This window comes from Siphateles boraxobius, unplaced genomic scaffold (assembly GCF_051911475.1).
Source record: "Siphateles boraxobius isolate OS27281-9 unplaced genomic scaffold, OSU_SipBor_1 7, whole genome shotgun sequence".
In the NCBI taxonomy this organism is placed as follows: domain Eukaryota; kingdom Metazoa; phylum Chordata; class Actinopteri; order Cypriniformes; family Leuciscidae; genus Siphateles; species Siphateles boraxobius.
Genome location: NW_027509197.1, coordinates 5,785,963 through 5,799,295, shown reverse-complemented (window position 1 = coordinate 5,799,295; position 13,333 = coordinate 5,785,963). Strand labels below are relative to the sequence as shown.

General features: G+C 40.2%; 1 protein-coding gene across 3 annotated transcripts in view; it reads left to right on the top strand.

Moving 5' to 3' along the window:
- Positions 1-13,333, top strand: part of myo1b (myosin IB) — a 116,669-nt gene that overhangs the window by 76,955 nt on the left and 26,381 nt on the right. For all 3 annotated transcript variants that reach the window (XM_077215735.1, XM_077215736.1, XM_077215737.1), the window contains exons 12-16: positions 1,666-1,752; positions 3,547-3,612; positions 5,966-6,070; positions 7,741-7,803; positions 8,169-8,369. In XM_077215735.1, coding sequence (XP_077071850.1) covers positions 1,666-1,752; positions 3,547-3,612; positions 5,966-6,070; positions 7,741-7,803; positions 8,169-8,369 — 522 coding nt within the window. The remainder of the gene's footprint in view (positions 1-1,665; positions 1,753-3,546; positions 3,613-5,965; positions 6,071-7,740; positions 7,804-8,168; positions 8,370-13,333) is intronic.

Genomic DNA, 13,333 nt, shown 5'->3' with positions numbered 1-13,333 from the left:
ACAGATAGAGTCCGTCTGCTGCAGAGAATTTCAACGATCGCAATTTCTCCTGGACGAAATCTCTGAATCAGACGACCACACGGACGTTTGTGTTGTGATGTGAACCATCCTAGTTTCGCCTGACTGAACATCCAGGTATCATGCAATAATTCACCATATAGAAAGAAATACAAACGAGTAATTCACTAATGAGTTTGCCAATGTAACGGGGTTCGTTGTTGTGGGAAGAAGGAGGCTGGAACCGGCGAACATTTGAACGTTTTAATAGTAAAATAAACAAATACAAAACAAAAGTATAAGCCAGCTGAGCTGGCCACACACAACAGAAACAAAACATAAAATCAGGCCTGTTCCTTTTGTGCTTCCGCTCCTCCGTGAGAGATATGAGACCGCTGCACAGGTGTCATTCATTATCACTCGCGTCGTCCTCTCACGTCCCTCGCCCTCGTCCTGCTCGCCACAGCCAACTAACTAGACATTTTTTGTGAAATGAATTTCAAACTCATTTGGCAGCTAGCCTTCTTGTAGACGGAAGAGTGATTTCTCTGATGTTTGCGCTGTTCTGGATTAGTGGGAGTGGCTTGCGGAGCTGTGGCTTGCGGAGCTGCATTGTGGGAGTTGTTGTCTTACATACAAATGCGCCCCAAAGTTATTTTCTGTCTTTTCTCGGTCAAGAGGGCACCAAATTCAAAATTTCTTTTACAATTTGACTACATATATAACCCACTTTCAATAAAGATTAATGTTGAAATGGGTGGAGTGACCCTTTAAGCGTTTTGTCCCAACGGAAAGGGAATCCTTGAGTATGAGGTATTGAGGGAAACCGATTATAATCCTGTTCACGGTAGAGAAAGCTGATGACATGCAGAATAGATAGGGAAAGTAACAATGAAGTTATTGAATGAAACATAAACACAGCTTTTGTGTGTTTATCATCTTTTCCGCATATACTGTCAGATATAATCATTTCCATTTTATGAATGAATGTCTTCGTCAACAACAAGCGCTTTTGCACCCCCTGCTGGTGAGGTCGACTAACAGCAGATGGAGAGTATGCTCGGCAATCTACTGCTTTTCCTGCAGTTCCTGTTGAATGTTGAATGTTCCAATGTTGAATTTACTGTCGAATTTGAACCACTGAATTTGTGGAAGCGAATTTGCAAAGCGAAATAAAATGGACCGAAAATTGCCTGTTGAATATTATAGGTTGTATTTTTAAACAGTTAGAATATGTTGGAAATGAAATATGAAGGGTGAAAATGGATCTTTGAATTTAATAATGAAAATGTGTTTGAAATGTTTTTAATTGAAATATTCACAGCTTAAATATTCAACCATGTTGAATTTCAGCCCATTAAAAATGCAAGCCCTAAAAATACAATGCATTAAAATGCAAGCATGGTTAATGCAATGCCTATTGTTTTTCAAGTAGTGCAATTCAACAGGCTTTTTATTTCAAAAACATTTGACATTATTTTACTACCATAGACCTCTGCATATTTGGATCCGAGCCTGAAGATGAGACCATGGATCTTTTTTCGTCTTTTCAACTGTGGTAATGGTGTTGTTACATGATGCAGCCATGAGACATTGAGCGAGTTGGAGCTAAAGATTAAACAATATCTTTTTGAACATTGATTATAATTTGAGACTTCTCCATTTCAGGCCTATTATGCCCGTGATGCTCTTGCCAAAAACCTCTACAGCCGACTATTCAGCTGGCTTGTGAACCGAATCAATGAAAGCATTAAGGTATGTTGTTCTGGATTTTCATTGAATCTTTGATGTTCCTTGTAAAGGTGCAGTCATGTTTAAAGTCAAGTCACATTTATTTTTATAGCGCATTTACAATACAGATTGTTTCAAAGCAGCATTACAGAGATAACAGGAAAATAATGCAACAAAGTTTGTTTCCTGAAGAAAATAGCGTCACAGTCCAGCTTAAGTAAGTTCAGTAATGTTTAATTTTTGTTGTAAAAAAGTTATTAATTTAGTTAATTTATATATATATATATATATATATAAATAGCCGCTCTGGAGAAAACCATGATGTCATCGTCCAGCTCAGTTCAGTTCTCATATAATGATGTCAATTCAGGCAGAGCAATAATTCTCCTCTTGCCAACGAACGAACAGTGTATGATTATGATTCAGGCAACATTACAGGTCAGAAGTCAGATTGGATTGGAACAATCAGAATATTATCCAGTTCCATCTGGTTGAAGATCGGAGTCACGCATGAAGACGAGTTTGTTGAGGATCAGTGCCGATGGCTGTCGTGTCTGAGGCCTTCACAGGGGAGAGTCTAGTTGACACAATCTCTTTTGACACTTCAGGGATGCGTTGTGATCGTGTCTTGTGGTCCTTCATCTGGTCTGGATATGGCCCGGATCCGAGTGATTACAGTAAACTTCGGAATAAGCAGAAGACTAATATTAGCGTAGATGCCATTCTTCTTATGATGTAGCGAGTACATCGGGTGTTATAGGAAGTGTTCCCGGTTCCGGCTGACCTAATTTATGCAGCCTAATAATCATTTAACTGATATGAATAATAGGAATGTATGGTGTTCTATGTGTATGCCAGGTTGAAGAGATGTGTTTTTAGTCTAGATTTAAACTGACAGACTGTGTCTGCTTCCCGGACAATGTTAGGAAGATCGTTCCAATGTTTAGGTGCTAAATAGGAAAAGGATCTACCCCCAGCAGTCGACTTTGGTATTCTAGGTATTATCAACTGGCCAGAATTTTGAGATTGCAATAGACGTGAAGGACTATAATGCGTTAAGAGCTCACTCAAGTACTGGGGAGGTAAACCATTTATGCTTTGTACGTAATCAGTAATATTTTAAAATGTATACGATGTTTAATAGGGAGCCAATTTAGTGTTGACAGAACCGGGCTAATATGGTCAGACTTCCTGGTTCTGTTACCAGCTTTAGTTTATTTAATAAACGTGCAGGGCAACCACCCATAAGAGCATTACAATAATCTAGCCTTGATGTCATGAACGCATTAACTAATTGTTAGTATGTGCAGAGGTTTTTGGTCCAATTATTACTCTAGTGATTTCCTACAACTTAATTCTGAAAAAACAGTCATCCAAATTTTTATATCAGTTATGTATTCCGTTTATTTCTTGAAATGGCAAGTTTTGTCGGGGCGCGAAGAGATATAGAGCTGAGTATCATTGGCATAACAGTGAAAACTAATCCCAAAAGACAGTCCATTGTCTAATGTCAAAATTGTAGTTAAGTATTAAATACAACTAATACAGAAGTTACTTTTAAACCAAGCAACAGAAAGCTGGTCAGCGTAGGAAATTTGAGTGACCTATTGGACCTATTTCTATTGGACTACTGTCATGGTGAGAAAGAGTTTGCTGAGCAAGTTAGTTAGCTCATGGAACTGTTTGATATGATATGTTTATAGCTAGTGACACAAGAGTATTGTATGTACAACGAGATCCTGGTCATGTCGTGCATGGCCAAGTCGGGTTTGCCTTAGAATTATGATTAATAATTCACTGTCTTATTTTTTTGATCAGGCTCAAACCAAGAAACCGAAGAAAGTTATGGGAGTCCTGGATATTTATGGTTTTGAAATCTTTGAGGTGAGAGATTTGGTCTGGGATTTTGACACATGAATTTTTAAGAGACACACGCATTTTGAACACACGCATACACCAAACACAATTTTTGGATGTTGATTTTAAAAAAGTGTGCTGCATTTCTGGGCTGACACACTTACTGCGCACCTCCACCATCCCATGCTATTGTCCTAATTTATTTTTTATGTTAATAATATGGCTATAATTACTTTATTGTTGTTGCTAGGCATGCACCTATACCAGTTACCTATATGCACCTATACAAAGTTCCGATACCTGTATTTTCATTGCATTTTTAATTTTAAAAAAATATTGATCAGAGAAATCAAAAGAATATTAATCAAATTAGTTGGCTTACAAATAGATATTTCCTTCAGTTATTTTCGTTGTAGGTGTTTACAAGCACTGTACTGTACACACTGCGGAGTATCAGTTGTTGGTATTGGATCATTTTAATGAGTATGAGTGCAGTATCGGTGCATCCCTAGTTGTTGTCATACTAAATCAAACAAGTGTTTAACATAATACAGAGAACTACTATTCTGGCCCACACTGAATCTGAACTCCATATTTTTTATTAAGTCTGTTTAATACTTTTAGCAGCATACATTGCCATGTTTAAATGCACTTAATTTTCCACCCAAAAGAGTGTGAAAAATGTCTGCACATTCAGTCTGGGCCTTCTAATGTATCTTTCAGCCAATGGTTTTTATTTGTCCATTGTCCATGTGTTTGATGTCTGACTGTATCACTCTCTCCTGAATGTTGTTTATGTTGTTGTGGCCATGGCGACAGGATGGAGTAAGTAGACCTATGGAGGAAATCCTGTGGCAGTGTGCATGCTGCAATTTTTAGCACTTAATCCTAGTCTTAATTCAGCTCTTTTACCTCAGCAGCATAAGCCACTGTTAGAGCAGAACCCTGAAGCACAGTGTTTCCTATTAGTATTGTATACCCTGTACACTTGATATTACAACATTAGCATAATTTATAGTGTATTTAGAAGACCTTATTGGAACAGTTCAGCTAAAAAAAATTACAATTCTGTCATTATTTATTATCATCAAGTTGTACCAATCCCATATTGGTTTTTTTGGGGGGGTTTTTGGAGCTTGAGCGTGATTTGATAATGACACAATTACAATTTTTTGGAGAAATATTGTTTTAAGCTTCACTGAAGCCAGCTAGAGAACTGCAGTGTTTTGAGCTTTTTGGGCTACAGAAAATGCAAGAGTTGTGGAGGTTATTCTTTGAACAGATTTACTTCTTCAATTCTCGTTTCTCTGAGAACACTGCAGCTCCAGGCTGATGTGCTAGTGCCAGGATTAAACTGGCATTGCCAAGTGAAACAATGAGCTGGTGCTTTTATATGTGCCATATGCTGCTTTTTGGAAGTGATTTTTTTTTTTTTTGGCTTTTCCTAATGCCAGGCCCATGGTACTGATAATTGCAGTGGCTTTAGTTGCAGAGACTAACATGCCCTAGGATTGCTCTGAAGATAAAAAAAAAAAACTGACTAAAGAAGAGTATTGCTAATTCCTGAGCCCCAGCATCATGGATAAATAGGACAATCCTAACCTTTTATCATAAGCAAATGAGCATACAAATGTATTATTTAATTTAACAGTGGTGTTGATTCACTGATTAAGGGTTTAGCATGAGAAAGGGAAATGGTTAGTTTTTGTAACCCTGTGTTTGTAACCCTAAATGCATTTTTTACATATTTACTGTGGGTGAAAAGGTTAAAGACTTCAACTCAATGAAAAGATGCAGATAAGATTATGCAGCCTTGATATGTATTGTACCATGTCACTCCTTGTACTTTGCTTAATCTTAGCTATAAAGACCTGTTTTGTAAGAGCAAACTTTGCTCAGGGTTATTTTTGATGTGGTATACAACTAATTTCCTATGAATTCTTTAAGAACGTTTTTTTCCGAAAACCATCCATCACAGAGCCAATTAAGAATGGTTTAATAATTGTAGGGTACCATTTTGGTAGCAAACCAATGTTAAGTTTGCTGTAATAATAATAGTTAAAATGTTATTGCTCAGCTACACTGGGAGGCCAACTTTTTGAGGGATTTTTGGAAATTAAAGATTTTTTTAGGTAGATGTTTTTTTGTTGTTTGATTTTTGCGGCATTCCCCTCCATAAAAATAAAAAATCCAAAATCAAACTTTCCAGCTTGTGTTCAGCTTATAGAGGTTCCTAGAGGAAGGGGCTTAGTAAATAATGTTGAGTGAATGTTGCTGTATTGGTGTGCTGGTTTGCAGAGTGTTGTAGATTGCAGTGTATTTTAATTATCACAATTATGATTTGTTGTATTGGTTCTCATTTATCCTTCTGTTCATGCAGGACAACAGTTTTGAACAGTTCATTATCAACTACTGCAATGAGAAACTCCAGCAAATCTTCATCGAGTTAACTCTCCGCGAAGAGCAGGAAGAGTATGTCCGTGAGGTATGCTACAATCTTTCCATTAAGACTTGTAGGAAATAGGGCTTATCAATATGTGTTTCTATGGTTATCATTCTCAAACATCACATTTCCGGATTCAATCCTGCATTTAAATATGGCAGTCAATCCAGAACTTTGCAGTGTGCTGCTAGCACCATGAAAAATAAATCAAATTTTGAATGGGTTATAAACAAAGCGAGCAGAGTGCTCTTATTAAAATGGCTGAACTGAAAACATACTGTAGGATTGTGGGTTATTGTAGGCAATCTACGGTGCATCCAGACAAACCTGATAATGAAATGAAATGTTACGTTAACATTGAGTTTGAATGTTCCCTGAACGTCTCCTACTTCCCTATACTGCTTGCAAAGGCAGAATTCCCGATACATCCATACTGTTTACTTAATATTTTATAAAATAGGTGGTATACAGTGTTTATTGCACAGTAATTAATGCCGTAAGCTAGTGTCTTATTCCAAACAGAGCTTGTCTACTGTTTTCTTCCAACAATCCTTCTCCTTTTGCGCTGTGATTGTGGGGACGGAAACAATCCCTCACTCTAGTCAGGGTAAACACAATTGTCCCTGAAGAGCTTGGAGCTCTGTTTGCTTTCAGAACTCTTGAGTATGTGCCCTGACGCTGCTGTGACCCCTGCACTGTGATATTACACTCTCTGGCTTCACTCCAGTAGAGTGCATGGGAAAATACCACTGCTCTGGAGACTGAGGAGGGATGCAGGGGTCTAGGGACCAGTCTGCCCCAATCCACATTCCACATTCCCCATTCTTGAACCCTCCTCCCGCTTGCATCTACCTCCTATTTTGAGGAGCTTTCACACAGTCCAATTAGCCCACAGCTTTTTTCCAGTTTGTTTATCCAGTGTGGCCTTGATTGGCTCTGAGTTTATGTTTAAATCTAAGGCGGGGGACCAGTCCTCTGGCCAGACTATCAAACATTTCTAACAACAGAAAGAAAGAGTCATGAAATATAACAACATGGACATCAAGCCAATGTATTGGCTTAAATGTATGGCTGAACTGCATACCATCATAGAAATCATTGTTGTGTTTATGACAGTTTCGTTGGCAATTAATTGGCATAGTTAACTTTTGATTTAGCTTTTTTTTTTTCATTTATCATTTCATTCAGTCATTTATCTACAATGAACTACATTATTTTATTTTCAAGCTTTGTAAACAAACATTCCAAATGTATAATAGAATACCCGAATTATAGTTTACATATAATTCATGGTACTTATTTATTTGTTTAATGTCAACGCCATTTATTATTATTATTATTATTATTATTATTATTAATATTAATAATTTTATTATTCATGTTAATGTTAATAATTCTTAATGGTAATATTGTTGTTGTTGTAATGTCATTCACTTTAATAACCTATTCATTTAGTTATCTTAAATTAGACATTCATTAATTTGAAATTAGATCAAATCATTGCTTTTAGACAGTTGAGAAATATTTGTGACAGGGTTACTCCTTTGTGTTATTGGATATGTGTTGTTTACCTGTTCAAGTATAGTTAAGCTTCTCTGTATCTTTCCTAAACCAATCAGGTTTGACGGTTGACTACAGGATTTAGCTTAAGTTGGCGTTCTAGGAATATTTCTCTTTAGAAAGTTAAAACTGATGACTATTTTTACCTACAGGGTATTGAGTGGACCAACATTGAGTATTTCAACAACGCCATCATATGTGACCTCATCGAGAATGTGAGTGTTTCTGACAGTTTTACAAATATTGCAAACCACCATCTGAGACAAATGTGTCTTTGTTACTGTAATCCTAAGTATATTTTTATTATAGACTTCATGAAAAATACTTGCAGAAACTGCATACACCTTATTTTGCAACACGGAATTAAGCCATTTTCTGTGAATGTATGAGAAACCCGATGTATTAGCCGCAATGGGTAAATAACTTGCCGTGTATTTACAGTTTATAAAATGTTCATTTTTGTCAGTTTTAAGTAGGAGACTAGCATAAAGATGGTCTCAAAGCTTACAGACATGGTTTAAATCCCACAAATTTACAAAGTATGGATTTATTTAATGTGATAACCATAATTTGTTTTCAGAACAAGACTGGGATTTTGGCCATGTTGGATGAGGAGTGTTTGAGGCCAGGCACAGTGACAGATGAGACATTCCTGGACAAGCTGAACACGGTGTGCGCTGAACACCAGCATTTTGAGAGCAGACAGAGCAAAAACTCCAAATTCCTCACAGACCACAGCCTGCCTCACAACTGCTTCCGCATCCAGCACTATGCTGGAAAGGTGAGGTCATAAACAGCTTCCCTATTTCTCACTCTCTTTTTTTTATAGTTTTACATGCAAGGCCATGGAAAACATACATCACATGCTCACAATACCTTTTTACATAAAATGTTGTATTTGAAACGAAGACATGATTGCCACATGCTGTGTGACCCACCTATGATTTATGACGTGAATATAATGAATTTTGAACCTTTTTAGCATTCTTCTGCTAAATTGTGGAGAAGATCTCTGATTTGACAATGTTGACATAACTCATTGCAGGTTAAATGGTTTTCTTAGGGTGCTTTCACACCTGCCTCGTTTAGTTCGGCTTAATCGCACTAGAGTTCGTTCTCTTACGAGAGTATCTCTCGTACTGCGTAATATCTTACGCTATGAGGAAAACCTCTTTTCCACGAGATGTTAAAGCCAAAAATTATCCTTAATTTTGAATTAATGTAAAACGCTGTGCGACAGCATGCAGACATAGGCAAGACGGCTCGCGCACCTATTGGCTGCCCTGTGGCAACAGCAGCAGCCTACCGAGAGAGGCCCTGCGCTTTGCGCCCATTTCGTCACGTCCCGCCAGAATAGGCGTGGCCTTGGCCTATAAATATGCTCGACAGGCTGATACAAACTGATTGTCATCTCTTCAGCGAAGCACTACTGCATCGCTGGATCCGGAGTGAGAATCCACGCCGTCTGATAGTAAGCCTTCTGCGGGACGAGCCTTCGAGCCTGAAGCCGCTGGCCTTCACCTCGCCGCCTGAAGCCGCCGTACCTGCACCTCGCCGCCTGAAGCCGCCGTACCTGCTACGCTTTCCGGCGTTAATATTCTATATTAATATGTTCGCTGTCGCGACTCACAACTCTCTCTCTCTCTTTATCTCTTTCTAACGCTTCGTTCCTGTGTAACTATTGCCATGGTGACTTGCCTGGCATTTTTTCTCCGAGTCTGCACTCCCGCCCGCTGTAGTGCAGCACCACAAAGCGCCGTACTCAGCGGGTCCCCGAGCCTTCTCCAGCCCGTGAAAGCTCGCGGGTTCGCCCGCCAGCTTCACCAGCTTCAATCGAGTCGCTCACTGACGGACAGCGGCCGCCGCGCGCCACCGCTTCTGCCATTAGTGTCGACAAGATAGCTGCATCTGTAGAGAAGGCCAGCTATTGCCATGGTGACTGAGACTACCGCCCGCTGTAGTGCCGCGCCGCAAAGCGCCGTACTCAGCGGGTCCCCGAGCCTTCTCCAGCCGTGGAAGCTCTCCGGTTCCCCCGCCAGCTTCACCAGCTTCAATCGAGTCGCTCACTGACGGAAACCGGCCGCCGCGCGCCGCCGCTTCCGCCATTAATGACGACGAGATAGCTGCATCTGTAGAGAAGGCCAGCTGCTCTATCCTGGCGTCGGACAGTGAGGATTGGGCGAGCTCTGTGGACCTCCCCCCTTCTGCCCGCGAGTCGTCAGGGAAACGGGACAGCATCAAAACCGCTGCTAGCTTTCTTTACGTTATAAGAAAGCTACCCTGCCCCCGTGGGCATGCGTCACCGGCGAAATGAGGAAAGAGTGTATTTTTAGTCCAGCCGAGGCCGGACCATTCTCCATTTCTCAAACATTTCTCAGCTCCTCTTAGTTTGAGCGGCTGAAAATGTCAATATTGCAGCAATGAGCCTGTTGTATAACACACACGCCTGCAAACAAACGCCAACACACACAAAACTGTGATGACGCTCTCTTATCTGCTCGAGCTATTTTAAGCTTTTGTCGTTTCCCCCTGTGGCTCAGTGGCGAAACTCAAAGCTTTCGCACGGGAGACCCGTGTTTGATCCCAGCTCTCGCAGCAGATAAAATTTAGTCTCGCCGCGGCCAGACTTGCACCGAAACTTTTCGCTCGTTCAGTTGAAAGAAAATGCGACTGTTCCAGTGTATTTTGCAGTAAACAAGCCGGTACCATGGCCCGCTTGCCTGCACACAAATGCCGTTTCCACGGCGACCCAGAAAAATCATATAAGCAGTGTATTTTCTGGTATTCCGGCCACAGCCGATGGTGTTATGAGTGTAATAAAAATGCCCACAGCCCAGTGTTCATTTCTACACACAAACACAGCCCGCCACATATGAGATCGACCCATGTCAATTGTGCATTAAGCCGAGACACGGCAGGCAAAAACATCGTTTTTTTTTCACTGGTCAATTTTGAGATTTTGGGCTGTTTGTCTTTAATAACATGTCTTCTTTCAGACTTGTGCTGAAAAAAAGTCCAAAATACACATTTAGGTCTTTATTTTACTAAACTTTGTCCAAATATGGTCCAAATATGGTCATTTCCTGTTTATCAGCAACCAATCGTGAAAGTAAAACGGGCGATTTAACTTGAAATGCGCATCTCATTGGCTGATGCCAATTTCTGACAACGTGATTCGTTCAGAATCGTCACGTGAGGCGCTCTGATATTATATACATGCGTCACATATATACAATACTTTACACACTATTTAAACAAAACAATTATATTACACAACACATTTCAGTTTTTGTATAATATAATTACTATATAATACTAAACAAATCTGTAATTGTGGGATCCTAAAGTGGTTGTGAGTCCCTCAATCAGATCATATTCACATATGTGATGGACTGTTGATGTGTGGTTTTGATGTTTTGAGTGTTGTTTTGGATGTTATGATCAGTGATGGATGAAGCAATGATGAGTTTTGGATGTTAAACAGTGTGATACATTGATTTTACATGGACCTAAAGCATATTTTGTCTGTAATTCATGGCTTTCAATAGAAATTAGTGGAATTTTGCCATAAAAATCTTTAAAGGCCGTTTTCTCTTTTCCTACACTCCTAGTGACGATTTTCCACTTCTGTAGCACCTACATACACCGAACTTTACAGTCCTATTCCTAACTATATTGTGAAGGTTTGTTCAGAGGGTTTTGTTGATATATCATTCTTGGCCTGATTTATATGACATTTTATGCCTAAAAATAGGGCGGAAATCATTTTTTTCAGGCTATTGGCAGTATTTTCTGATTTACAGGGCAACAAAATGAGATATTCATAATCCCTTCTGTAAATGTCTTTTCATTGAATATATCAAAAAAATGCAAAAATAATTTTGAACCTTGTTTTTTTCATCTTCAAAAAACGTCACTTCAAAATATATGCAAATTAGTGCATATTTAATTAGATATAGCCTGATTAGCATATTTAAACATAAAATTACAGAAAACTTGCAATACTTTTTTTCTCCTATTCATGCAAGTAATCAACTGGTAAAGTTTCATGGTGATATCTGTAAGTTAAATTTTTTACCCTATTCACCTGTAGTGTCTCGCCTTAAATGTGGAGAATGTGCCCACAACCCAGTGCCCACAAACACTACACACTGCATGTGCCATGTTTTCTGTAAAATGAAACCAACGCACATACAGTCAGCTAAGACCTGTATAAAAGAGTGTATTTTCTGGTATTCCGGCCACGGCCGATGGTGTTATGAGTGTTGTAAGAATGCCCACGTCTCAGTGCCCATTCCCACACACAGACACAGCTCGCCACAGTTCAGGGCTAGCACAAATAAAATCGAAATGTCGATTGTGCAAAAAAAAAATTTTAAAACAAATGTAGTGAATGTGCCCACGACACAGTGCCCACAAACACTACACGATACGTGTCCCTCGGTTTCTGTAAAAACGAAACCGAAACCCATTCAGTCAGCACAAGCCAACGGTATTTTCAGTGCAGTGAGTGTGCCCGCTGTCCCGCGCCCACATTCCCTCACAGACACGCTCAACCCCATGGGGTTTGTCCCACTCGCGCTCTCTCCACAATCTGTCATAGAGAATTCGAGCGCGACCAGGCAGGGTCGACATGAAATGCGTTTTGGCTCTGGAACCTTGGAAAATAGCCGACTGGTATCAGTCAGGCGTGAATCTGGGGACTCCCTCGAGTGTGACGGTGGTGTCCACGGACGCTTCCACCTCGGGATGGGGAGTGCTGCTCGAGGGCAGACCGTTCTTTGGCCAGTGGTCAGAACGGGAAATCTCCTACACATAAACTGTGTGGAAATGCTGGCGGTCGACAACGCGCTACTGCGAGCCGCCTATACAGCCAATAGGCGCGCGAGCCGTCTTGCCTATGTCTGCATGCTGCCGCACAGCGTTTTACATTTATTCAAAATTAAGGATAATTTTTGGCTTCAATATCTTGTGGAAAAGAGGTTTTCCCCATAGCGTAAGATATTACGCAGTACTCGTTCCCTCTCTAGAGAGAACCGAGGTTACGCTAGTAACCGAGTACGTTTTCCCCCTTGGTGCGGTTCGTTTGGGCAGGTGTGAAAGCAGCAATCACACTCGGGTGCGCACCAAAAGCGGACCAAACAAGCATAGCCTACCGAGACCTCCTCGAAGAGGTGGTCTCGGTACGCTTTCAAGCGAACTCTGGAGCGGTTTGTTTGTGGTAAGAACGTGATCCGACCTCGAACAGACCCAACTTCCAAAGAACTGCGCATTTTTGGACTAAACCAGTTGCCGTAGTCAAACTAAATTATTATTTAGATTGTCAATAGCGCTCCCTTTCAGCCATGACACTTACCACGTTCTGCACTCTCACTAAAATCTCATCATTAACAATGAAGTTGTCCGCACTGCACAGTGAATTTATATCGCGTCTAGACTTTGTTGTTTATGGGGGGATTTGCGAAAGCTCGTGCTGATTCTGAACATACATTGTGAACGAATTCTCCGCATATCTGCCGGATTTTCCTATTTGTTTACTTTACGGGAGTTCTGATGGAATTTTCTCGCACGTTGATTCAATCTAAGTGCGGTTGTGGAAATATGTTCAAGACACATCTGGCCAACAAGTGATGTGAATGATGTCATGTGACTGCATTTTGGTTTGTTTCATCAACTCATCATCTGATTCGGACCAGAGCAATCAGTGTGGTGTGAAAAGGAACCAAAACGCCTGAAAATGATACA